The following is a 23,821-nucleotide window of genomic DNA, read 5'->3' as shown; positions in this document are numbered from 1 at the left end:
GCTATAGCTCTCTCCCTATCACAGCTCAGGAGGTGTGTCTTTTCTACTGGAGCTCTCTCCCTATCACAGCTCAGGAGGTGTGTCTTTTCTGCTAGAGCTGTCTCCCTATCATAGCTCAGGAGGCGTGTCTTTCCCGCTGGAGCTCTCTCCCTATCACAGCTCAGGAGGCGTGTCTTTTCTGCTAGAGCTGTCTCCCTATCACAGCTCAGGAGGTGTGTCTTTTCTGCTGGAGCTCTCTCCCTATCACAGTTCAGGAGATGTGTCTTTCCTGCTGGAGCTCTCTCCCTATCACAGCTCAGGAGGCGTGTCTTTTCTGCTGGAGCTCTCTCCCTATCACAGCTCAGGAGGCGTATCTTTCCTGCTGGAGCTCTCTCCCTATCATAGCTCAGGAGGCGTGTCTTTCCCGCTGGAGCTCTCTCCCTATCACAGCTCAGGAGGCGTGTCTTTTCTGCTAGAGCTCTCTCCCTATCACAGCTCAGGAGATGTGTCTTTTCTGCTGGAGCTCTCTCCCTATCACAGCTCAGGAGGCGTGTCTTTGCTGCTAGAGCTCTCTCCCTATCACAGCTCAGGAGGCGTGTCTTTTCTGCTGGAGCTCTCTCCCTATCACAGCTCAGGAGGCGTGTCTTTCCTGCTGGAGTTCTCTCCCTATCACAGCTCAGGAGGCGTGTCTTTTCTGCTGGAGCTCTCTCCCTATCACAGCTCAGGAGGTGTGTCTTTCCTGCTGGAGCTCTCTCCCTATCACAGCTCAGGAGGCAGTTAAAGGATGAAACTGAGCATGTGCATCCATCTCACTGAGCAGGACAAAGAAATAAGGAAAAGAATAATCAGCAGGTGGCGATATACAGATAGATTTTATTGACTAGCTCAGTGGCTATACAAAATGTTTTAAATAACATGCAAATACAAAAGTATTCAGATCCAGGTGTTTGAAAACTTTAGAATATTTTTTGTGGGACAACCCCTTTCATACAAGGCACTTTCTAATGTATTGTGATTGTCCATATTGCCGCCTTTGCTGGCTTGATTCATTTTTCCATCACATTACTCACTGCTCGTTTCCATGGGTTACGACCATCCTGCAATCCAGAAACAGTAGTTGTGCTTGCACACTATAGGAAAAAGCACTGGCCTATGCATGCTCCCACGGTCCCGGACACCAGAGATGTAACCTTACATCACAAAAAGTGTAATAGCAAGTGATTAAAAAGTCATATGTACCCTAAAATAGTGCCAATCAAACCGTCATCTCATCCTGCAAAAAATGAGACCCTACATAAGACAGTCACCCAAAAAAAACTAAAAAAAAAACTATGGCTCTCAGAATGAGACACTAAAACATGATTGTTTTGTTTCCCCGAACCTTGTACGTCGAACTTGAAACAGGAGTTCGCTCACCATGATTTTACTGCAGACTGCTGCGGTTTCATGAGCATCACCTGTGCCAGCTGCAGAAACAGACCACATGCATTCTCAGCCTGGCGACCGCCACAACCGGATACGCCTGGTGAAGGGGTCACATTTCAATTTCAAACCTTTGTCCTAGTTTTATTTGGATGAAACAATGGCTGCTCAAAATATCAATAATGACCATAAAAAGTTAAAAATAAAGCACCGCTCTGGCAACGAAATTGTTAAACATGTCTAATGAACAAGAAGGTGCCCCATTCCGCTATGAGTAAATAACGTACTTCCCACATAACATGACTACAGCAGGAGAATGAGGGAAAGTACACACAACGTGGTGTCAACATTCCCACAACAAAGATGTCTGCCGTGAGGCAGCGGCGCAGTCAGCTCGCCCCAGTGACATAGTCTGGGACCACGTGACACGGATGTTGTGCAGCCTCTGGACGGGAGACAGCTTGTGAGGGGGCGCAGGTAAGCGGCTGTGCAGGGGGTGGTGCGGGCACTACAGAGGTGCCAAGTGTGCGTGAGGCAGGCCCTCTATTGCCAGGCTGGAAGTGCGGAGTGATATCTGGCCGTCACACGTAGTCTGTGGCCTGTGCGGCACTTTATTGTCGCCCCTGTGGAGGATCGGCTGTTCTTATAGGTGGCTGGATTAGCTAGTCACATTCCTACAGAGAGGTAGGTCTCCTCGGGACCAGGGGGTCGCAGGGTCTTCCCACTGTCCTCTGAATCTGTATGACTGCTACTGTGTAATTCTGATACTGCTGACTGCTACTGTGTAAGGCCTTTTGCACAGGAACGGTTCCCCCCCGTTTTTTGCGTTCCGTATACGGAACCATTCATTTCAATGGATCCGCAAAAAAAACGTAAGTGGTGTGGGTCCGCAAAAAAAGTTACTCTGTGTGCAATCCGTTTCCGTATGTCTGTTTCGCAAAATAATTGTCCTATTATTGTCCGCATTACAGACAAGGATAGTACTGTTCTTTAAGCGGCCAGCTGTTCAGTTCCGCAAAATATGGAATGCACACGGATGTCATCCGTATTTTTTGCGGGCAGCAAAATACATACGGTCGTGTGCATGAGCCCTAATACTATTTCTGCTACTGTGTATTAGTGATACAGACTGACCCCGCTGACTGGTACGGGATAGTGCCGACGCCGCTGACTGGTGCTGTGTAGCGCCGACGCCGCTGACTGGTGCTGTGCAGCGCCGACGCCGCTGACTGGTGCTGTGCAGCGCCGACGCCGCTGACTGGTGCTGTGCAGCGCCGACGCCGCTGACTGGTGCTGTGCAGCGCCGACGCCGCTGACTGGTGCTGTGCAGCGCCGACGCCGCTGACTGGTGCTGTGCAGCGCCGACGCCGCTGACTGGTGCTGTGCAGCGCCGACGCCGCTGACTGGTGCTGTGCATTTTACATAAGGAAACCTTATGTAAAATGCGTTTCTAGGAGCAGTATCCTAAAACTTGATAAAAGCCAGATGTATTTACACCTGGTGTGTGCGGAGGATTTCTCCGAATAGCACTGGTGGGATGACGATATCTTCTTCTTCTTGAGATATGTCAGGGATTAGGTTTACATGTTCTTTACATCTGTGTGAAGGAAATGAAAGCAGCACGTAGAAAGTGAAAGTTATTGCATGGGACGGTTACCACACCTTTTCTCCATGAGGCATGCTGTGAGCCCCCCACCTCTTTGTACAGATCACTATCTACAAGAAGATGTCACCCCACGAGTCCATTTCCACATAAGACTGTGTAAGGACACCAGTTATTCTTGAGACTGCAGAACTGGACTTAAAGGGGTTGTCCCGACCACCAGCCGGCCGGGAAATAGCAGAGCGCTTCGGCACTCCTAGCACAGCAAGCTATGGGGTTACTGAGTTAGGGAAACAGCATAGCTTGCTGTGCTACATTGCTTCCATAGCTCTTATGCACCGCAGTGGGAGATACTGAAATGCTGTTCCCCGGCTGGGAAGTGATCGGGGCTGTGCCTCATCCCGCCCTAGTAATGGTGGCGATGAGACAACCCCTTTTAACCAACTGCTGGCACCACAGGTATAGCTGTGTCTCCCAGTACTCGGATACCCCCAGAACTTGTATTAGGGTTGAATTGTATTACAACCAGTGGTCGCAAGAAAAACATATGAAGCGTATATCAACACTGGCAGGCAACAAATATTCAGAAATAACTCGCCGATAGACAAGAGGAACTGGGTGATGATAGATGAAGGAGATGTCGGTCCGATAGCTGAGCAGAACCAAACTCGGCAAACAGACCAAAAACTTCAGTGCTAGCAGCTATGAAAAGCAGGCGAACCACAGGTCCCAGAACACACGGACACAACTCAAATAGACTAGAACATGATATTAAGAATCTAGGAACAAAGGCACGGAGGCTACACTATTACCAGCACGAAGAGCGGAAACTCTGATCATTTGGAGAAAGGCTAACCAATCAAAAACTTTATTACTCCTTTATTCCTTAAAGGACATACTGATTGGGCCAGATTTATCATTAGCTCAAGTCAGAATAATGGAGTGAAAAAGTCGCAAATTTTTGCGCAATCGCTTAAACGGCGCATAAATTTGCAACTTTTTTCTGCTCTGCACTATGCTCGCCAGTTTTCAGAAAGTGGGCGTGTTTTCTTATGTAAATAAATCTCTAGGCAGATTTACTATTGCGACTATTTAAAAAGTCGCAAAAAAGTAAAAAAAAAAGCGCAATTTCACTCCAGTGAGGACCATGCTTATTTTATGAGACTTTTTAATATAACATGCGACTTTTTCGTAAAGATGTGCGACTTTTTTAAAGCTGCTTGCTGACGGATAAACTACTACCGTCAAACCCCATTTATTACAGTCTTAGGCTACTTTCACACTACCGTTCAGAGCGGGTCCGTCTGATGTCTGCACAGATGGATCCGCTCCTATAATGCAGACGTTTGCATCCGTTCAGAACGGATCCGTCTGCATTATAACTTAGAAAAATTTCTAAGTGTGAAAGTAGCCTGAGCGGATCCGTCCAGACTTTACATTGAAAGTCAATAGGGGCGGATCTGTTTGAAGATTGAGCCATATAGTGTCATCTTCAAGCGGATCCGTCCCCATTGACTTACATTGTAAGTCTGGACGGATCCGCTTGCCTCCGCACGGCCAGGCTGCAAGCAGCGTTCAGGTGTCCGTCTGCTGAGCGGAGCGGAGGCTGAGCGCTGGCAGACTGATGCATTCTGAGCGGATCCGCCTCCACTGAGAATGCATTGGGGCTGGACGGCTGCGTTCGGGGTCGCTTGTGAGCCCCTTCAAACGGAGCTCACGAGCGGACACCTGAACGCAGGTGTGAAGGTAGCCTTAAAGGGCCGATCATAAATCTGACTTGGCTAAAACTGACTTTAGCCATATGTGAAAGTGGAGTGAGCTGTCAGGGGAATGATAAATCTGTCCCTTGTGTATAAAGTAGTGGCAGTGTGACTTGCAGAAAGAACAAGGTCCCAAATAACATTGCAGCTTTTGTAAGTTTACCAGCTGTACCGTGTAGATCCAGACTTAGTATCAGGAGTCCAGCTATAACGTATGTATTTTTATTTTCTTGTCTTTTCCAGAATTATTGCGTAATTTTGCGACCAGGCAAGATGCAGAGCACTGCAAATTATCTATGGCTACTCTCGGATATCTTGGGACAAGGAGCCACGGCCAATGTTTTCCGTGGTCGCAATAAGGTAAAAAGTTAATGTGTGTTTGTTAATGATGAGGAAACAATTGTCTTCTAGCATCTTTTTTTCATTCATTTAAGGCTGCTTTCACACTAGTGGCACAGACCTCCGGTAGTCTGTTCCGTTGGGTGAGCAGCTTGTCGGATCCGTCCTGCCGCTAGTGACTGTGGTCCCCTCGGACTTCCGCTCCGTCCCCATTGACTGTAATGGTGGTGCGGAGTTCCGGCGGAGGCACGGCGAGAGGCTGCCGGAATAAATGTCAGACATGTCGTAGTTTTAGTCCGGCAGCCACTCGCCGTGCGCTGCCGTGCCTCTGCCGGAACTCCGCCCCCATTCTAGTCAATGGGGACGGAGCGGCAGTCCGGGGGTACACGTTCACTAGCGGCAGGATGGAACCAACATGCTGTTCACCCGACGAAACAGCCTGCCGGAGGTCCGTGCCGCTAGTGTGAAAGTAGCCTTACCTAGTCTTACTAAAGTTCCAGTCGTTCTTCACAATCGACTTACATGGACATGAGTGAGCTAAAATAAATCTGTGAGGTCAAGCAACTGACATCATTACTTTGGGAATCAATGGATCCACACTTTCCATGTAGAGGAGACCATGAATACACTGTCACTTCTATACAGACATTAGTAGAAATCACTGAAGTGTGTGGTTTTGTATATTGGATAATAACCTCTTTAAGAAAAGTGGAGGCTTTGAGTAGACATTACCCAAGCATGAAATGCTACCCATTTTTCTAAAATTGTACCTGTTTGGAGGTCACGACCAGTTCCCCTCCTTTGCTACATCCCGTTTTGGACAATAAATAATTAGGGAGTCAAATATAACATTAAAATCTTTTGGAATATTCCGGTTCACTTGTCGGCTTTAGGCCTCATGCACACGGCTGTGGCTTTTTTTGCGGTCCGCAAACAACGGAAGCCGCCCCCGTGTTGCCTTCCGCAATTTGCGGAACGGAAGCCGTCAATATAATGCCTATTCTTGTCCGCAAAGCGCGGACAAGAATAGGACATGTTATATTTTTTTAGCGGGGCCGCGGAACGGAGCAACAGATGCGGACAGCCCACGGAGTGCCGTCTGCATCTTTTGCGGCCCCATTAAAGTGAATGCGGACCCAAACAACGGTCGTGTGCATGAGGCCTTACTGTGTAGACTGGGAGAGACCTGCAGCTCTGTACTGCTGGAGGCTCAGATGAGGATGTGGGTAGCACTATACACACAGACATCTCCACAGGTACTTGCAGGCCTGTAGGGGAGATGAATGTACTCCACTTCCTTGAGACTGTCTTTTTGCACTTTGCCTGCTGCAGTCATAAAGTGGGTGCACACACCCTGTTGCACTGTCTATACCAGAAGGAATTGTGTGTCTCCAATATGTCTGCCCCAGGAAAGATTTTAAAACACACACTGTACTCCTTTTTTTTTACATCTCATTCTGAAATGAAAGCGATCTTCTGGGAGTTTTTTTTTTTTTTTTTTTTACTGATGACCTATCTTTGGATAGGTCATCAGTATCTGATTACTGAGGGTCCAACGAGACCCCAGCCAATCAGCTGTTCGAGAAGGCACCCGCAGTCACATTAGCGCTGCGACCTTCTCGCAGCTTTCCCTAGGCCAGTGATGACACATTCATCAGTCATATGGTCTAGGAGCAGCTCAACCCCATTCACTTGATACCAAGCACAGCCGCTATACAATGTACGGCGCTGGGCTTGGAGAACTGTGAGAAGGCCACAGCGCTCACAGGAGTGCCAGCGCCTCCTCAAACATCTGGTCAGCGGGGGTCCCGGGTGTCAGACCCTCACCGATCAGATACTGATGACCTATCCTGGGGATTCATTCATTCCCTTCATTATAGACTTTACTCTTGTGTTATATACATTGTTTATATAAGACTCCTATCTGTGGGGTCATTTACTACTGGAGAGTATTCTTATATAACTTGCTGTATTACTATTATACAATTAAAGGGGGGATTTATCATGAGGATGATAATAGAGATTTGCTTTAGTGTACCTTGGTGTAACTGGCACCAAATGTATCTAGCTGGTTTTCTAGGCTACAGATATTGGTGAGCTATCCTCTGGATACTATACAGTGTACAGAGCTGGAGGCAGACAGCGCCATACACTGTGTAGTGGCAGTGCCAGGGTACTGCAGCTCAGCTCCTATTCTTGTGAATGGCTGCTGAGATTCAGTACTCTGCTGCCAGAAACTACACGTTGTATGGAGCTGTCTGCCTATATTGTATCTGGTGCTGAGGATGCCGGATGTCAGAATCCCCCCTCCAGAGTCGGGGTGCCAGGTGTACGGAGCCCTCTGCTGAGATTGTAAAGTGAACCTCCGGTCCACGGACAAAATGTGATTTGTGATGGGGAACAGGATATAATATGAAGTGCTGCTGCTCGTGATTTATGAGCGCTGATGATCTCATCAGTATGTCCATCCTTTCTGTTTCCTGCCATGTCCGGTCAGCATTGGTTCCAGGGCCCTGCTGTCACTGTCTCCTCCCTTGGACTGGAGGGTCACGCTAACCTCCAAATTATTATTATACATTTATAATGATTACTATGAAAACTGCTACATAATAACCTATAGTAAGATGGCAATTATTAGCACTTTCTAAGGAATTTGATATGGGTTTGTGTAAATTGTGGAAACCCTGATGTTGCGTTAAACTTTATCGCCATGTTTTTTTCATAGAAAACAGGAGATCTGTTTGCAGTAAAAGTGTTCAACAGTCTAAGCTTCCTTCGCCCTGCGGATGTTCAAACAAGGGAGTTTGAAGTGCTAAAAAAGCTCAACCACAAGAACATTGTCAAGCTCTTTGCAATTGAGGAAGAGGTAATATTGCTGTTTTTTTGGAGTCAAGCTGGCATGTACACACACACGTATGATTTATGATATGTACATATTCTCTCGGCTATTTTTCATCAAATCTGTGACGGAAGTCCTGAACAGAGCCTCCAACACAGATGTGAACATGTCCTGACAGTCTGAAACTGCATCAGAATATATCATAAATCTGATGGACCTTTAGACTGTCCAACCAAAGTTTACGTCCTCTATAAGACGGCACAGTTTTAGTCCAAAAATGTGAGATTTTCCCCCATCGAGATGCATGTAAGCCACACCCTTTCCCCCACAAAGCCAGGCTTCCTTCCTGCTATTCCACTCCCTTTTGTCAGACGAGGCGTAAAAAGGTTAGAAAAGTAAGTAAAACAGTTTTGATAAATGTGGTGCAAAGCACATACGCCAGTTTTTTTAGGCACAAGTTGCGGCAAAAAGTGAATTTCTCGCCCATATTCCTTGGGGGACACAGGAAACCATGGGTATAGCTCTGCTCCCTAGGAGGCGTGACACTAAGTGAAAGCTGTAAGCCCCTCCTCCATCAGCTATACCCTTCAGCCTGGAGAGAGAGACTGCCAGTTTTTTGCTTAGTGTCCAAGGAGGCAAGACACTCCCTGCTTATGCAGGGTTGCTTTCCTATAATTTTTTATTTTTTGCGTTATTTGTTGTTTTTAATTCGTTTTTTTTTTTTTTTTTTCTGCTTGCAGGGACAACAGAGGCGCACTAGACCCCTCTGTTTCTCCCGGGGTTGAGTTGCGCCAGTGCCGGTAATGCCGCACTGCCGCCTCCCCCACAGAAGACAAGGTGGACCAGGGCAGCCTCGCTCCCCTGCGTCCCGCCAGCTCAAGGGTCGCCCGCACGCCAAGTCCCTCCCCCGGCTTCCTGCCACTGCGGTGCCAGTAGCTGAAGGGGCGACCCTGCTGGACGGATTGAGGGTGAAGACAGCGGATGGTTTTCCTCTCCCTCCCACCCTTTTCCTCTCCCTCCCACCGCTGCTACGTCTACGCTTGAAGACTCAAGCGTTTTTTCCATACATCATCAACCCCCCCCCCCCCCATAGGCATAACTGGGCCGGCAACTTTTACCGGGCATCATTTGGGGGGGACTTCGGTCTTCTCCAGCGGCAGGGCATCAGGGGGACGGCTGTGGGCAGGAGGCCGTCTGCCACATCCAGGCGCGGCCGGGGCCGCTTACTTGGCGCGAACGGCGCCATTTTAGCTTGGCCGGCACTTCATCCTTCTCGGGGGTTAAATCATTTTGCCGCGCGCGCGGCTCTGCCTTCTCCTTCAGCGCGGCAGGGGGGGGCGGAGCTTCCTACATGCGCTCCGCTGCTTCCTGTTTCGTCGGGCTCCACATCTCTAGTGCTGCGTGGAATCCTCTCTGCTGTCCGATCCTGAAGCTCTTCATCTCCGTGCCTGCTGCCACTCCTCCACAGCCTCCTTCAGTCTGCTGCCCTTACTGCTGCCGCTTGCGCTGTCCGCGGGTCTGGTAGGACTGTTAACTCCCTCCGTGCCACCAGTGCTGCTGCCTGGGTGTAATCACTGGGGCCCCCCCCCCCCCCCTTTAAGCGCAACATTTTTTCCACCATGTCAGACCCTTCTGCAGCCGCCAAGCCTTGGTACCATGCCTGTACCGCTTGTAGGGAACCCTTTCCCCGGGGGCAGTCTGATCCGCACTGTCCTGCATGCCGGGCTCCACCGCAGCCTCAGTCGCCCGCTGTGTCGCTCCCTGCTTCCTCTGACCCGCCTGACTGGGCTAGATCCCTGTCCCAGGCCGTGGAAAGCCTCACCCATGTCGTGGGCCGCCTAATAGACAGGCCGCCTACCCCGCAGGATGCCACTCTTACTGTCGCACCCTCCGGGTCCACCGCTTCTGCCGCTGCGGCGGGTTCACCCTCTCTTAGTGACCCTTCCCGAGCTAGGCACTCTCAGAAGCGTTTTAGAGTAGAGCGAGCCTCCTCCTCGGATGCCTCTCTCTCTCCGCCACGCGTGCGCACTCAGACGGGCCTCTCCTCTCCAAAGGATTCGCCCTCTGAAGGTGAATTGGCGGCTTCGGATTTGGAAATGGACTCGGCCCTGCCGTCCAAGCTAGCCTCAGCGATGGGTCAACTCATCTCTGATATTCGTGACACCTTTAAGGTGCAAGATGACCCCCCTAGCTCAGACCCAAGCAGGCCTCCAAAGTCTTTCCAATCCACTCTGATTTCTCCTCCGTGGTGTCTAAGGCTTGGGCTCGCCCGGACGCCCGTTTTGTCAATCCCAAGAAGCTGGATATTTGCTATCCTTTTCCAGCCGATGTTGTGGCCACCTGGTCGTCCCCACCCAAGGTGGACCCCCCTGTGGCCCGTCTGTCAAAGAACACGGCCATCCCTGTTCCCGACGGGTCCTCTCTTCAGTCAGCGGAGGACCGTCGCATGGAGACCCTTTCCAAGGGCATTTTTGCTGCCTCCGGTTCTGCCCTCAGACCGGTTTTTGCTTCTGCCTGGGCAGGTAAAGCAATCTCTGCTTGGGGTGTGCAGCTGGAGCAGGAGTTGGACTCGGACGTCCCCATCCAGGACCTACGTTCCTTGGCCCAGCTTATTGTTCGGGCTGGGAATTTTGTTTGCGAGGCCTCCCTTGATGCGGGAGCCCTTATAGCACGCTCCTCCGCCCTGGCCGTTTCCGTCAGGAGGGAACTCTGGCTGAAGGTTTGGAAAGCGGACGCTGCCTCCAAACGTTCCTTGGCGGGGCTACCTTTTGCGGGTTCCCGCCTTTTCGGGGTCCGCCTAGACGAGCTTATTTCGGAGGCCACGGGTGGTAAAAGCACCCATCTTCCTCAACCCCAAGCCAGGGGCGCCCCCCGCGGACGCCCTGGTGCGTCTCGTTTTCGGTCCTCCCGCAGGACCTCTGGGGCTCCCCCCGCAGCTGCCGCTTCGGCCCCTCCCCAGGATAAGCGTAGGAAGCCGTTTTTTCGGGCGCAGCCCTCCTGGCGCAGGCCGCAGGCTGCCCGCACACCCGCAGCAAAGCAGTCCTCTGCCTGAAGGTGCGCCCCCACCCACCCGGGTGGGGGGCCGGCTCCTCCTTTTCAGGGACGTCTGGATGGCTCACGTCTCCGACGCCTGGGCTCTCGAAATTGTGTCCTCTGGATACAAAATCGAATTCGCGTCCTTCCCTCCAGATCGGTTCTTTCGCTCCCGTCCGCCGCGGGACCCGAAAAGCGCGGCCGCGTTCTCCGCGGCTGTTCAAGCCTTACTGGACAGGGGGGTGATTACCCCCGTTCCTCTAGAGGAAAGGTTCCAAGGGTTCTATTCGAACCTCTTTGTAGTTCCCAAGAAGGGAGGTTCGGTTCGGCCCATTTTGGACCTCAAAAGGCTCAACCGTTTTCTCCTCCTTCGACGGTTTCGGATGGAGTCCCTCCGTTCCGCGGTGGCTTCCCTGGAGCGGGGAGATTTCATGTCTTCCATCGATATACAGGATGCCTACCTCCATGTTCCGGTAGCCCGGTGTCACCATCGCTTCCTCCGATTCGCCGTGGGGGACCTTCACTTCCAATTTGTCGCCCTTCCCTTTGGGCTGGCAACAGCCCCCCGGGTGTTCACCAAGGTCCTGGCCCCGGTTTTGGCCTTACTCCGCTCCAGGGGTGTTTTTCTGCTACCGTACTTGGACGATATCCTCATCAAGGCTCCGTCCCTTTCTCAAGCGGTTGCCAGCGTGGATCTCACTCTAGAGACCCTGGCGAGGTTCGGTTGGGTCATCAACTTCCCCAAGTCCTCCCTTCCCCCCTCCAGACAACTGGTCTTCCTTGGAATGCTTTTAGACACGGGAGTGGCGGAGGTATGTCTTCCCTCGGAAAAACGACTGACCCTCCGTCGGGCGATTCGGGGTCTCCTTCTCCACCGTCGACCGTCCTTCCGCTTCTGCATGCGCTTCGAGGCGATCCCATTTGCGCAGTTTCACTCCCGCCCTCTCCAACGGGCGATCCTCTCCTCCTGGGACAAATCGCCGGAGTCTCTGGACCATCCCTTCCGTCTATCGCCTCCGGTGCGGTCATCTCTCCGCTGGTGGTTACAGGCCCCTCTTCTGGGCAAGTCCTTTCTGCCGCTCAACTGGTTGGTGGTTACAACCGATGCCAGTCTCTTGGGCTGGGGAGGCGTGTTTCCTCCCCGATTCGTCCAGGGCATTTGGTCTCCATCGGAGTCCAAACTCTCGATCAATGTCCTGGAGCTGAGAGCGGCCCTTCTGTCTCTGCGACACTGGACTCATCTGCTGAGGGGTCATCCAGTTCGTGTGCAATCGGACAACGCCACGGCCGTGGCGTACATAAACCACCAGGGGGGCACTCGCAGCGCTGCAGCGATGCGGGAGGTCACCAGCATTCTCCGTTGGGCGGAAGCCCACGTCCCGGCTCTATCTGCAATTTTTATTCCAGGGGTGGACAATTGGGCGGCGGACTTCCTCAGTCGCACCACCGTCGACCCCGGCGAGTGGTCTCTTCACCCGGAGGTGTTCGAGGCCATTTGCCTTCGTTGGGGCATGCCGGACGTGGACCTCATGGCCTCCAAGTTCAATCACAAGGTCCCCGCCTATCTGTCCAGGGCCAGGGATCCGGGAGCTTGCGGAGCCGACGCCCTCGTTCTTCCTTGGCGAGGCTTCGCGCGTCCATACATATTCCCTCCCATCCCACTCCTGCCCAAGGTCCTTCGGAAGATCGCGGCGGAAGGCGTCTCGGTGATTCTGGTCGCTCCGGACTGGCCCCGCCGGTCTTGGTACGCCGACCTCATGCTGCTCCTGGCAGACGCGCCCTGGCCGCTGCCCGCCAGGGAAGATCTTCTCTCTCAGGGACCGATCTTCCACCCGCATTTAAGGTCCCTACGTTTGACGGCGTGGTTGTTGAGACCACCGTCCTGACACGTAGGGGTTTTTCTGCGGACGTCGTCCGCACCATGATCCGCGCCCGTAAGCCGTCCTCTTCTAGGATCTATTATAGGACCTGGAGGACCTATTTGGGGTTCTGTGCCGATCTGGGGATTCCTCCGCTCCGCTTTTCTCTCCCCACCGTTTTGTCCTTCTTTCAGAGTGGCCTTGCCCAAGGTCTGGGTCTTAGTTCTTTGAAGGGTCAGGTGTCTGCGCTGTCCATTTTGTTTCAGCGCCCACTGGCCCCCCTTGGTCCTGTCAAGACTTTCCTTCAGGGCGTGGCTCACGCGGTTCCTCCGTACCGCCCTCCGGTACCGCCCTGGGACCTGAACCTGGTTCTCTCAGCGCTCCAGGCTTCTCCTTTCGAGCCTCTGCGGACTGTTTCCTTGCGGCTTCTGTCCTGCAAGGTTATTTTCCTTGTAGCTGTCACCTCTCTTCGGAGGGTGTCCGAATTGGCTGCACTCTCCTGTCTGGAACCTTTCCTAGTGTTCCACCAGGACAAGGTGGTTCTTCGTCCGGTCCCTTCCTTCCTTCCTAAGGTGGTCTCCGCCTTTCATCTGAACGAGGACATCGTTCTCCCCTCCTTGTGTCCTTCCCCTTCCCACCCCCGGGAGAGGAAGCTTCATCGCCTGGACGTTGTCAGGGCGCTCAAGGTTTACCTGGAGGTAACCAGCTCTTTCAGGCGTACTGACTCGCTCTTTGTGGTTCCGGAGGGGTCGCGCAGAGGGATGGCGGCGTCCAAAGTTGCTATCGCCCGTTTTGTCAAGATGGCTGTTACTGAGGCTTATCTCGCCGAGGGCAAGGTTCCGCCCCTTGGTGTTACCGCTCACTCCACTAGAGCGGTCGGGGCTTCCTGGGCTCAGAGGAATCGGGCTTCTACGGAGCAGATTTGCAAGGCGGCCACTTGGTCCTCCTTGCACACCTTCACCAAGTTCTACAGGGTGCATACTCATGCGTCGGCTGACGCTGCTTTAGGCCGTCTGGTGTTGCAGGCGGCAGTTGATTGATGCCTCTGGGTGTTGGTCTAGTTTGTTCTGGTCCCTCCCTTCTGGGACTGCTCTGGAACGTCCCATGGTTTCCTGTGTCCCCCAAGGAATATGGGCGAGAAAAGGAGACTTTTGTATAACTTACCAGTAAAGTCTCTTTCTCGCTCTTCCTTGGGGGACACAGCACCCGCCCTTCATTTGGGTTTACAGTTGTGGTTCCGGCTTGGTTGCCCCCGTTGGGGCTTGACAGTTCTTTTTTCCGGTTGGTGGTTATCTTTCACTACTTGGACACGCAACTGGCAGTCTCTCTCTCCAGGCTGAAGGGTATAGCTGATGGAGGAGGGGCTTACAGCTTTCACTTAGTGTCACGCCTCCTAGGGAGCAGAGCTATACCCATGGTTTCCTGTGTCCCCCAAGGAAGAGCGAGAAAGAGACTTTACTGGTAAGTTATACAAAAGTCTCCTTTTTTAATAGTACATCTTCTCCAATATGGGGCAGATTTCCTAATACGGTCTTGATTAAGACGTCCTAAATTGAGCCAAATCTATCACAGTGGATGATAAAGCTGGTTCATCTTTAGACTGATTAAGGGACATTTATCAAGACTCTGCGCTGGAGTGAGATGCGCCTAATTTTTAAAGAGATAGGTGCCTCTTACTAAATTACGGTAGTTGCTTCTCTGATGTGTATGCCGGAAACTCAAGTCTATGCCAGCTGGGGAGAAAAGCTTAAAAAGCTGCAAATTATGATGCAAATACAGCGTGCATTATAATTTTTGACTTTTTACTCCACAGTAGTGCCATTAAAGCATTACTAAATGCTCCCCACTGTCTTCCGTGCTTTTCTTATCTGTACAAGTTAGTAGAAGCTGTGGCATCCCTGGGCCAGATTTAGGAAACATATTGGAGCAGTTACCAATCTTTGGACAACGAAAGGTGAAAACTGATGGCAGCTGCTACTCTACAATGCTCTCGCTAAATCTTCCCCACTGTTGCCTGTGACCTTTTGTCCTCATGTAAATGTAGTTTCTATGAGCAATGCGAAGTTCCTTTTTTTTTTCTTTTAGTGTTTCCAGTATAATAGCACTTAAAAGGGGTAATGCTTTTTATTTCTGCATTTCAGATGTCAGGTCGCCATAAAGTGCTGGTTATGGAGTATTGCCCATGTGCAAGCTTGTACTCGGTGCTTGAAGAACCCTCAAATGCATATGGATTACCAGAGTCAGAGTTTCTCATTGTTTCCCGGGATGTGGGTATGTTATTCGTTATCCATAAAGTAATGTTTTGTTCTCTGTTAAAAGGGCAGTCCAGACACATAAAACGTTATCACTTAGAATGGTATAAAATGAATGTATATAGAGAAGTAATATTCACCTTACCGATTCCCTGACGCTCCCATTCCGACTCTTCTGTATCCCTCGCCATTCTCTGTACTGCCGGGTCCCTCTTGACGTGAACATGTCGCTCTGCATCAAATCACTGCCTGTGGCGGGTCACTGCAGGGGCCAGTGATTGCCTCCACAGCATCCCATGTCTCTAGAGAGAAACCAGGAGGTACAGAGACTGTTAGGATTGGTAAAATGATTAGACCATTTGGTATAAAATAAAACATTGGGGGTCGTTTATCAAACTGGTGTAAAGTAGAACTGGCTTAGTTGCCTATAGCAGCAAATCAGATTCCACCTTTCATTTTAAACAGCTCCTTTGGAAAATGAAAGGAGGCATCTGATTGTTTGCTATGGGCAACTAAGTCAGTTCCACTTTACACCAGTTTGATAAATGATCCCCTTAGTGTTTGGAATTTAGTGTTATATTTTGTGCTAATCATTAACCACCTACGTAACAACATTCATTGAGATAGAAAGAAAGATTATTTCTGCTTTGCAGAGTTAAAGAGGACCTTTCACTAGAATAAAAAATCTAAACTAAGCATACAGACATGGAGAGCGGCGCCCAGGGATCTCCCTGCACTTGCTGTTATCCCTGGGCGCCGCTCCGTTCTCCCGGTATAGGCTCCGGTATCTTCATATGTTCGGCTCAACTGGGTGGAGCCTGCCGGCATCTCCTTCTCCCAGGCTGTAGCGCTGGCCAATCGCAGCGCTCAGCTCATAGCCTGAGAGTTTTTTTTCTCTCTCAGGCTATGAGCTGAGCGCTGCGATTGGCCAGCGCTACAGCCTGGGAGAAGAAGACGCCGGCAGGCTCAACTGGGTGGAGCCTAACATGTGAAGATACCGGAGCCTATACCGGGAGAACGGAGCGGCGCCCAGGGATAACAGCAAGTGCAGGGAGATCCCTGGGCGCCGCTCTCCATGTCTGTATGCTTAGTTTTATATTTTTTATTCTAGTGAAACGTCCTCTTTAAACATGGAAAGTAACGGATGTATCAGAAAAATATTCCGATATCCATTTGGTATTGGCAGATGTTGACGTATGCTGCAGTAGTAAAAATAAGGGTACGTTCACACTAGCGTTATTCTTTTCCGGCATTGAGTTCCGTCCTAGGGGCTCTATACCGGAAAAGACCTGATCAGTTTTAGCCCCTATGCATTCTGAATGGAGAGCAATCCGTTCAGGATGCATCAGGATGTCTTCAGTTCAGTCTTTTTGACTTTTCAGGAACACTTTTTTTCCCATAGAAATGCATTAATGCCGGATACGGCCCGAGTGTTCCGTCAAAATGTATCCGGCATTGCGGTCTTCGCATGCTCAGACCGCAAAAAATGGGAAAAAAAATAAATGCTGGAGCCGTTTTTCCTGATGACACTGGAGAGACAGATCCGGCATTTCAATGCATTTGTCATACAGATCAGAATCCTGATCCGTCTGACAAATGCCAACAGTTTGCATATGTTTTGATGGATCCGGCAGGCAGTTCCGGCGATGGAACTGCCTCCTGGAATCCTCTGCCGCAAGTGTGGAAGTACGCTAAGGCCTCCTGCACACGACAGTTTTTTTTGCGGTCCGCAAAAACAGGTTCCGTTTTTTCCGTGATCAGTGACCGTTTTTTCGTCCGTGAGTCTTTCTTGATTTTTGGAGGATCCACGGACATGAAAAAAAAGTCATTTTGGTGTCCGCCTGGCCGTGCGGAGCCAAACGGATCCGTCCTGACTTATTGGTGGCAGCGGAGAGTTCCGATCGGAGTCCCGGTTTAACCTCTTCACGACTGCAATCTGTATATATACGTGATAGCTGCACATACCCCGTGCAGCTATCACCTGTATAGACGTCAAGCCAGCTCTTTAATCCAAGCGCTGCAAAACGCTTGGATTAAAGCTTCTGCCCCTGTCCTGCTGCTGTCACGGACAGCATACAGTCTATTAATGCCAGCAAGGGGCCAATCAGAGTGGCCCCTTGCCGGAAATCGATCCGATTAGTTAGTCTGTGCAGACTAACCAATCGGATCGCGGCAGTGTTAAAATGCCCGTTTCAGGCTCTGATCTGCGCTCTGCAGATGAGAGCCTGAAAGTCGATAGTGTTCCTCATGCCCCCCCCCGATCTGTGCCGATCTCCTTCCTGCTCCTCTATCTCCTTCCTGGCATGCGATCCGCCCCCTGCATGAATTTTCTAGCCGCCCCTCCTGCGGCTGCCCCATTGTAGTCTGTACCCCCCGATCCCTTCCAGCGCTGCCCCCGATTCCCCATTCTGTGTGTGATGGCGGCGGCTCCATTCCTGAGCCGCCGCCATCAGCAGAGAGTGTCAGCTCTATGCTGACACTCTCCTGTAACCCTATAGATGCTGCGGTTGCGGCATCCATGGGGTTAACAGAGGGAGGGAGCTCCCTCTCTCCACCATCGGGGCTGCAGCGCTGTGATTGCAGCACCCGATGGTTGCCATGGCAAAGGCGTCCAGTGCTGCCACCTACAGGCAATCTGGAAGTATTATACTTTGCAATGCAAGAGCATTGCAAAGTATACTACAACTATCAGCCCCACTGGATCTTCAAGATCCAAGAGGGAACTGATAAATAAGTGAAAATAATAAAAGTAAAAATAAATCAATAAATAAATAAAAATGTAAATAATAAAAGACATTGCCTTTTCCTATAAAAAAATAAAATACACATATTAGGTGTCACCGCGTCCGTAATGACCGTCTCTATAAATATATCACATGATGGACCCCGTCCGATAAACACCATAAAAATAAAATAAAAAAAACAGTGCCAAAAAAGCTATTTTTGTCACCTTACATCACAAAAAATGCAACAGCAAGCGATCAAAAAGGCTTATGACCCCCAAAATAGTACCAATCAAACCGTCACCTCGTCCCACAAAAAATGATACCCTATTTAAGACAATCGCCCAAAAAATAAAAAAGCTATGGCTCTCAGACTATAGAGACACTAAAACATCATTTTTTGGGTTTCAGAAATGCCATTATTGTGTAAAACTTAAATAAATAAGAAAAAGTATACATATTAGGTATTGCCACGTCTGTAACTATCTTCTCTATAAAACTATCACATGACCTAACTCCTCAGATGAACGCTGTAAAAATAAATAAATGAAAACTGTTCCAAAACAGCCAATTTTTGGGTCACCTTGCCCCATAAAGTGTATAAATGAATGATCAAAAAATCCTATGTACCCAAAAATGGTACCAATAAAAACCTCAACACTTTCTGCAAAAAACGAGCCCCTGCACAAGACAATCGGCAGAAAAATAAAAAACATATGGCGTTCAGAAAACCAATCCAGCACAATCTACCTTCCAAAAACCGTACGGCATTCCTTTCCTTCTACGCCCTGCTGTGTGCCCGTACAGCAGTTTACGACCACATGTGGGGTGTTTCTGTAAACCACGGAATCAGGGTAATAAATATTGAGTTTTGTTTGGCTGTTAACCCTCAATGTGTTAAAGAAAAAAAATATATAAAATGGAAAATCTGCCAAAAAAGTGAAATTTTTTAATTTCATCTCCATTTTCCTTTAATTCTTGTGGAATGCCTAAAGGGTTAACAAAGTTTGTAAAATCAGTTTTGAGTAACTTGAGGGGTGTAGTTTCTATAATGGGGTCATTTTTGGGGGTTTCCACTATGTAAGCCCCACAAAGGGACTTCAGACCTGAACTGGTCCTTTAAAAAGCGGGTTTTGGAAATTTTCTTAAAAATTGTAAGAATTGCTTCTAAACTTCTAAGCCTTCTAACGTCCTAAAAAAATAAAATGACATTTCCAAAATGATGCCAACATAAAGTAGACATATGGGGAATGTTAACTAATAAATATTTTATTAGGTATCACTTTCTGTTTTAGAAGCAGAGAAATTGAAATTTGGAAAATTGTGAATTTTTCAAAATTTTGGGTAAATTTGGGATTTTTTCATAAATAAAGGTGAAATATATTGACTCAAATATATGACTATCATGAAGTACAATGTGTCACGAGAAAACAATCTCAGAATGGCGTGGATAAGTAAAAGTGTTCCAAAGCTATTACCACATAAAGTGACACATGTCAGATTTGTTAATTTTGACCTGGACACTGGGGCATCAATGACCATTGGTCATGAAAGGGTTAATCGCTGGGGCTCCGATCGGTAACCATGGCAACCAGGACGCTACTGCAGGCCTGGTTGCCATGGTTACTTAGCAATATTACAATATTAGAAGCATCATACTTACCTGCTGCGCTGTCTGTGTCCGGCCAGGAGCTCCTCCTACTGGTAAGTGACAGGTCTGTGCGGCGCAATGCTTAATGATCTGTCACTTACCAGTAGCGTCCTGGTTGCCATGGTTACCGATCGGAGCCCCAGCGATTAAACTGGGACTCCGATCGGAACTCTCCGCTACCACCAATGATCGGGGGGGGCCACCAATGATATTGGTGGCCACCAATGATATTAACACAATAGAGGGGGGGGCCGCACACTGGCCACCAATGATAATACAATAGAGGGAGGGAGGGAGGGGAGGCCGCACACTGGCCACCAATGATATTACAATACAGGGAGGGAGGGGAGGCCGCACACTGGCCACCAATGATATTACAGTAGAGGGAGGGAGGGGGGGCCGCACACTGGCCACCAATGATAATACAATAAAGGGAGGGAGGGGGGGGGCCGGGGAGGCCGCACACTGGCCACCAATGATATTACAATAGAGGGAGGGGGGGCCGCACTGGCCACCAATGAAATTAAAACTGGGGAGGGAGGGGGTCTGCCCCCTCCTGCCTGGCAGCACCTGATCTCTTACAGGGGGCTAAGATAAGCACAATTAACCCCTCAGGTGTGTAACCTGAGGGGTTAATTGTGCGGATCACAGCCCCCTGTAAGAGATCGGGTGCTGCCAGGCAGCAGGGGGCAGTCATGTACCCAGTTCGTAGTATATTCTAACTAGAAGCGTCCCCATCACTATGGGAACGCCTCTGTGTTAGAATATACTGTCGGATTTCAGTTTTCACGAAGTGAAAACTCAGCTCTGAAAAAGCTTTTATGCAGACGGATCTTCGGATCCGTCTGCATGAAAGTAGCCTACGGCCACGGACACGGATGCCAATCTTGTGTGCATCCGTGTTTTTTTACGGACCTATTGACTTGAATGGGTCCGTGAACCGTTGGCCGTGAAAAAAATAGGACAGGTCCTATTTTTTTCACGGCCAGGAAACACGGATCACGGATGCGGCTGCCAAACGGTGCATTTTCCGATTTTTCCACGGACCCGTTGAAAGTCAATGGGTCCGCGAAAAAATATGAAAACGTCACAACGGCCACGGGTGCACACAACAGTCGTGTGCAGGAGGCCTAACAGCAAGAGAACCAGACATAGCAAGGCAAGGACCATACATTTTCTGAATAATCAAACATAATTATGCATATAGGCCAAACAAGATGTCGACTGTAGACCGCACAGTTTCTTTTTTGATCCTCATCAGTACAGAGTAGGGTTCTGGTTTGCAGAGTGAGATGCCGTTGATGCAGCTCTTGAATTGTACTGGTTCTCCCTGTGGAGATCTAGCTCCCTATCATAGGGATCTTACAGGCAGTGTACCCTAGGAAAAGTATCCAAAGTATCATCTCAGCCAGCCGACCTGAACCCTACTCTGCACTGAAGAGGAGCAAAAACTCTGAAATGATGAAGTCATAGCACTAGTCAGTTTCCCACCTCTTTGCTGGGTTAGAGATTGACTTACAGGGTAGCCACCTATAGGTGGCGCGAGAGACAGTTTTATTTCTGTTGGAGAGATAATTTGCCTACTTTCTCCCAGGCAGCAATATCTGTTAGGGTAATTTCACACTACAGATTTTTCCACAGCAGAAACCCAAGGCATCTCCTCAGGTTTCTGCCACGGTTTTACATTTTGTAGTGCAGCGGGTCTGCCCGGGGTTTTAGCCTCATTTAGCAGTGGATGCACGCAGAATCTGTACCAAGAAAGGATATGTCCACAAAAACCACACATACAATTTTCTATGCGAATGTGGCCATAAGCTACCTGCTCACCTTGTAGATTCCGCACGTTTTTTTCTGTGCGGATTTTTGTGCAGATAAACCTCAGGGTAATACAGTAGCGGCAAAGTGAATGAAATTGAACAAGTGTTAAGACTCTTTGGGGGTCATTTATTAACCTAAAATACGCCTATAAGGAGCATTTCAGACACAGATTGCGGCACAACGGTTAGTTGCGCTGCAATCTGCGTCTTCTCCCCGCGCACGCCAGGTCTAAAAAAAGTGGGCATTGCATGGTCGGGCAAGGGGATGGGCCGGCAAGCCCGTCTGCGGGTACTTTCACACTAGTGTTTTTCTTTTCTGGCATAGAGTTCCGTCACAGGGGCTCTATACCGGAAAATAACTGATCAGGCATATCCCCATGCATTCTGAATGGAGAGTAATCCGTTCAGGATGCATCAGGATGTCTTCCGTTCAGTCGTTTTGACTGATCAGGCAAAAAAAACTGAAGACTTGCCTGAATGCCATTTTTCCCCATAGGAATGTATTAGTGCTGGATCCGGCATTCAAAATACCGGAATGCCGGATCCGTCCTTCCGGCCTGCGCAGACCGGTAAAAATGTTAAAAAAAAATACAAGACGGATCTGTCTGTCCGCATGACAAACGGAGAGACTGATCTGTTCTTGCAATGCATTTGTTAGGCGGATCCGGCGGGCAGTTCCGCCAACGGAACTGCCTGCCGGATCACACTGCCGCAAGTGTGAAAGTAGCCTTACTCATTATTTTCTACGCCTGGTTTAGGCGTAGAAAATGGTCTTAATGTAAGACAGCTTGGAAGCTGTCTTACATTTAGAACTGGCGCTGGATGTGCCGAAGTTATATAGAGGCTGGTGCCTATACATAACTGCAGCGGATCCACTGCCAGCACAGGGTCTTATTAAGACCAGCATCTAAAATGCCAGTCCTAATAAATTACACCCTTTGCTTTTGCTTCCTGTGCGGAAATTGACCTGCCGTGCAAATTTAGAAATTTGCAGCATGTCAATCGTTTATGCGCATTTTTTGTGCAGATTTCACCCTTTCCAATGCAAAGAGTGAGATCTGTGCCACATCTGCAGCAAAAACCATAAGAAACACATACAGATGTGGTGTGCAAATGCACAAGTGCAGAGTTTGTCAACCCGCAGCCATGTGCAGGTACCCTAAGACTCCTTACAAGGAGAACCACTAACTTCCAAGAGATAAATAATCATACAGGTTTTATTCTGTTGGAAATAATTATTTCATATAGACAGCGCACTAGTGGCACAATTTGTGGTTATTGGTTAGATTATCTGTACAGCATTGAACAGGTTCAGACAAATATCTTTAAAATTATTTTTTTGTGAAAAATGTCTTAAATTATATTTTTTATTTCTAATTTCTTGGATTATGGTTTCCATCCACATTTTTATATATATATATTAAACAACTCAATGCTGACTTTTTTTTATTTTTCCCTCCTTAGTGGCAGGAATGAACCATCTCCGAGAAAATGGAATAATACACCGAGACATCAAGCCGGGAAATATTATGCGGGTCGTCGGAGAAGACGGGCAGTCAGTTTATAAGCTGACTGACTTTGGTGCAGCCAGGGAATTAGAGGATGATGAGCAGTTTGTTTCTCTGTATGGCACTGAAGAATATTTGGTAATTGATAGGTTTTGATGAATGACCTACCTCTGGTACTGTATAAAGATACTTTTGAGGTCTCTGCTCGTAAATCGTTAATAGGAATATTTGTGTTTAGGATGAAAGTTTATCCTGGTTGTGTGATGATCACACACGTGCTTGGCTTGTACCATTATCTCTTGGGAGCATCACATGACCAGGACAGGTTTTTCATCATCTGAATACAGAAAAACAAATACTAACGGCAAGCAGATATTGAGAGGTTGAGCTGTTATCGCCAAGGGAAGCAGCCAGCTCAGTGTGATGTTCCTTGCCGTAATGAAATCAATGTGCCATCTATGTAATTCATGGGTGAGAGGGGTTCATCAGAGAAAGTCACTCTGCATCAGGTGAAAGGGTCTTAAAGTTTCACTGTCCATATAGGCCTGTTAAATGTGGTTACTACTTTTCAACTATTCCCCATCTGGATACGTGGGCACCTCTCCATTCACTGGGAAAGCAAGGAGGCACCATTCTTGGGGTAGCTGCAGGTCCCACATCTATCGCACATTGATGGTATATTCTGTGAGTATGTCCTAAATCTCCAGATGGGAATAGCCCTATGAAACGTATTTTAGAGTTGAAAAATTCTCTTCTCCTGTCTGCAAGTGACACTATTATGTACCGTGTCATTTCTCGGATAATATGCTGTTTTACTTCATGTGTATACATCCTGAGTGTTCGTGTTTTTTTTTATTTTTTATAGCACCCAGACATGTATGAGCGTGCTGTGCTTAGAAAAGACCACCAGAAGAAGTATGGGGCCACCGTGGATTTGTGGAGCATTGGAGTGACATTCTACCATGCAGCAACTGGCAGCCTTCCCTTCAGACCTTTTGAGGGTCCTCGTCGTAACAAAGAAGTCATGTGTGTCTTT

At 49.0% G+C, this 23,821-nt stretch overlaps 1 protein-coding gene across 2 annotated transcripts in view; it reads left to right on the top strand.

The window, feature by feature from the left end:
* The first annotated feature begins 1,762 nt into the window (after positions 1-1,762).
* The window catches only part of TBK1 (TANK binding kinase 1), a 73,067-nt gene continuing 51,008 nt past the window's right edge, over positions 1,763-23,821 (top strand). Inside the window, exons 1-6 of one of the 2 annotated variants that reach the window (XM_040409397.1) lie at positions 1,763-1,878; positions 5,008-5,124; positions 7,829-7,969; positions 14,976-15,105; positions 22,742-22,923; positions 23,651-23,811. In XM_040409397.1, the coding sequence (XP_040265331.1) occupies positions 5,038-5,124; positions 7,829-7,969; positions 14,976-15,105; positions 22,742-22,923; positions 23,651-23,811 (701 nt within the window). In that variant the 5' untranslated portion in view covers positions 1,763-1,878; positions 5,008-5,037. The other variant, XM_040409388.1, reaches the window with a different exon arrangement.

This window comes from Bufo bufo, chromosome 1, assembly GCF_905171765.1.
Source record: "Bufo bufo chromosome 1, aBufBuf1.1, whole genome shotgun sequence".
Taxonomy (NCBI): Eukaryota; Metazoa; Chordata; class Amphibia; order Anura; family Bufonidae; genus Bufo; species Bufo bufo.
This window is presented reverse-complemented; position numbering and strand designations above follow the sequence as displayed.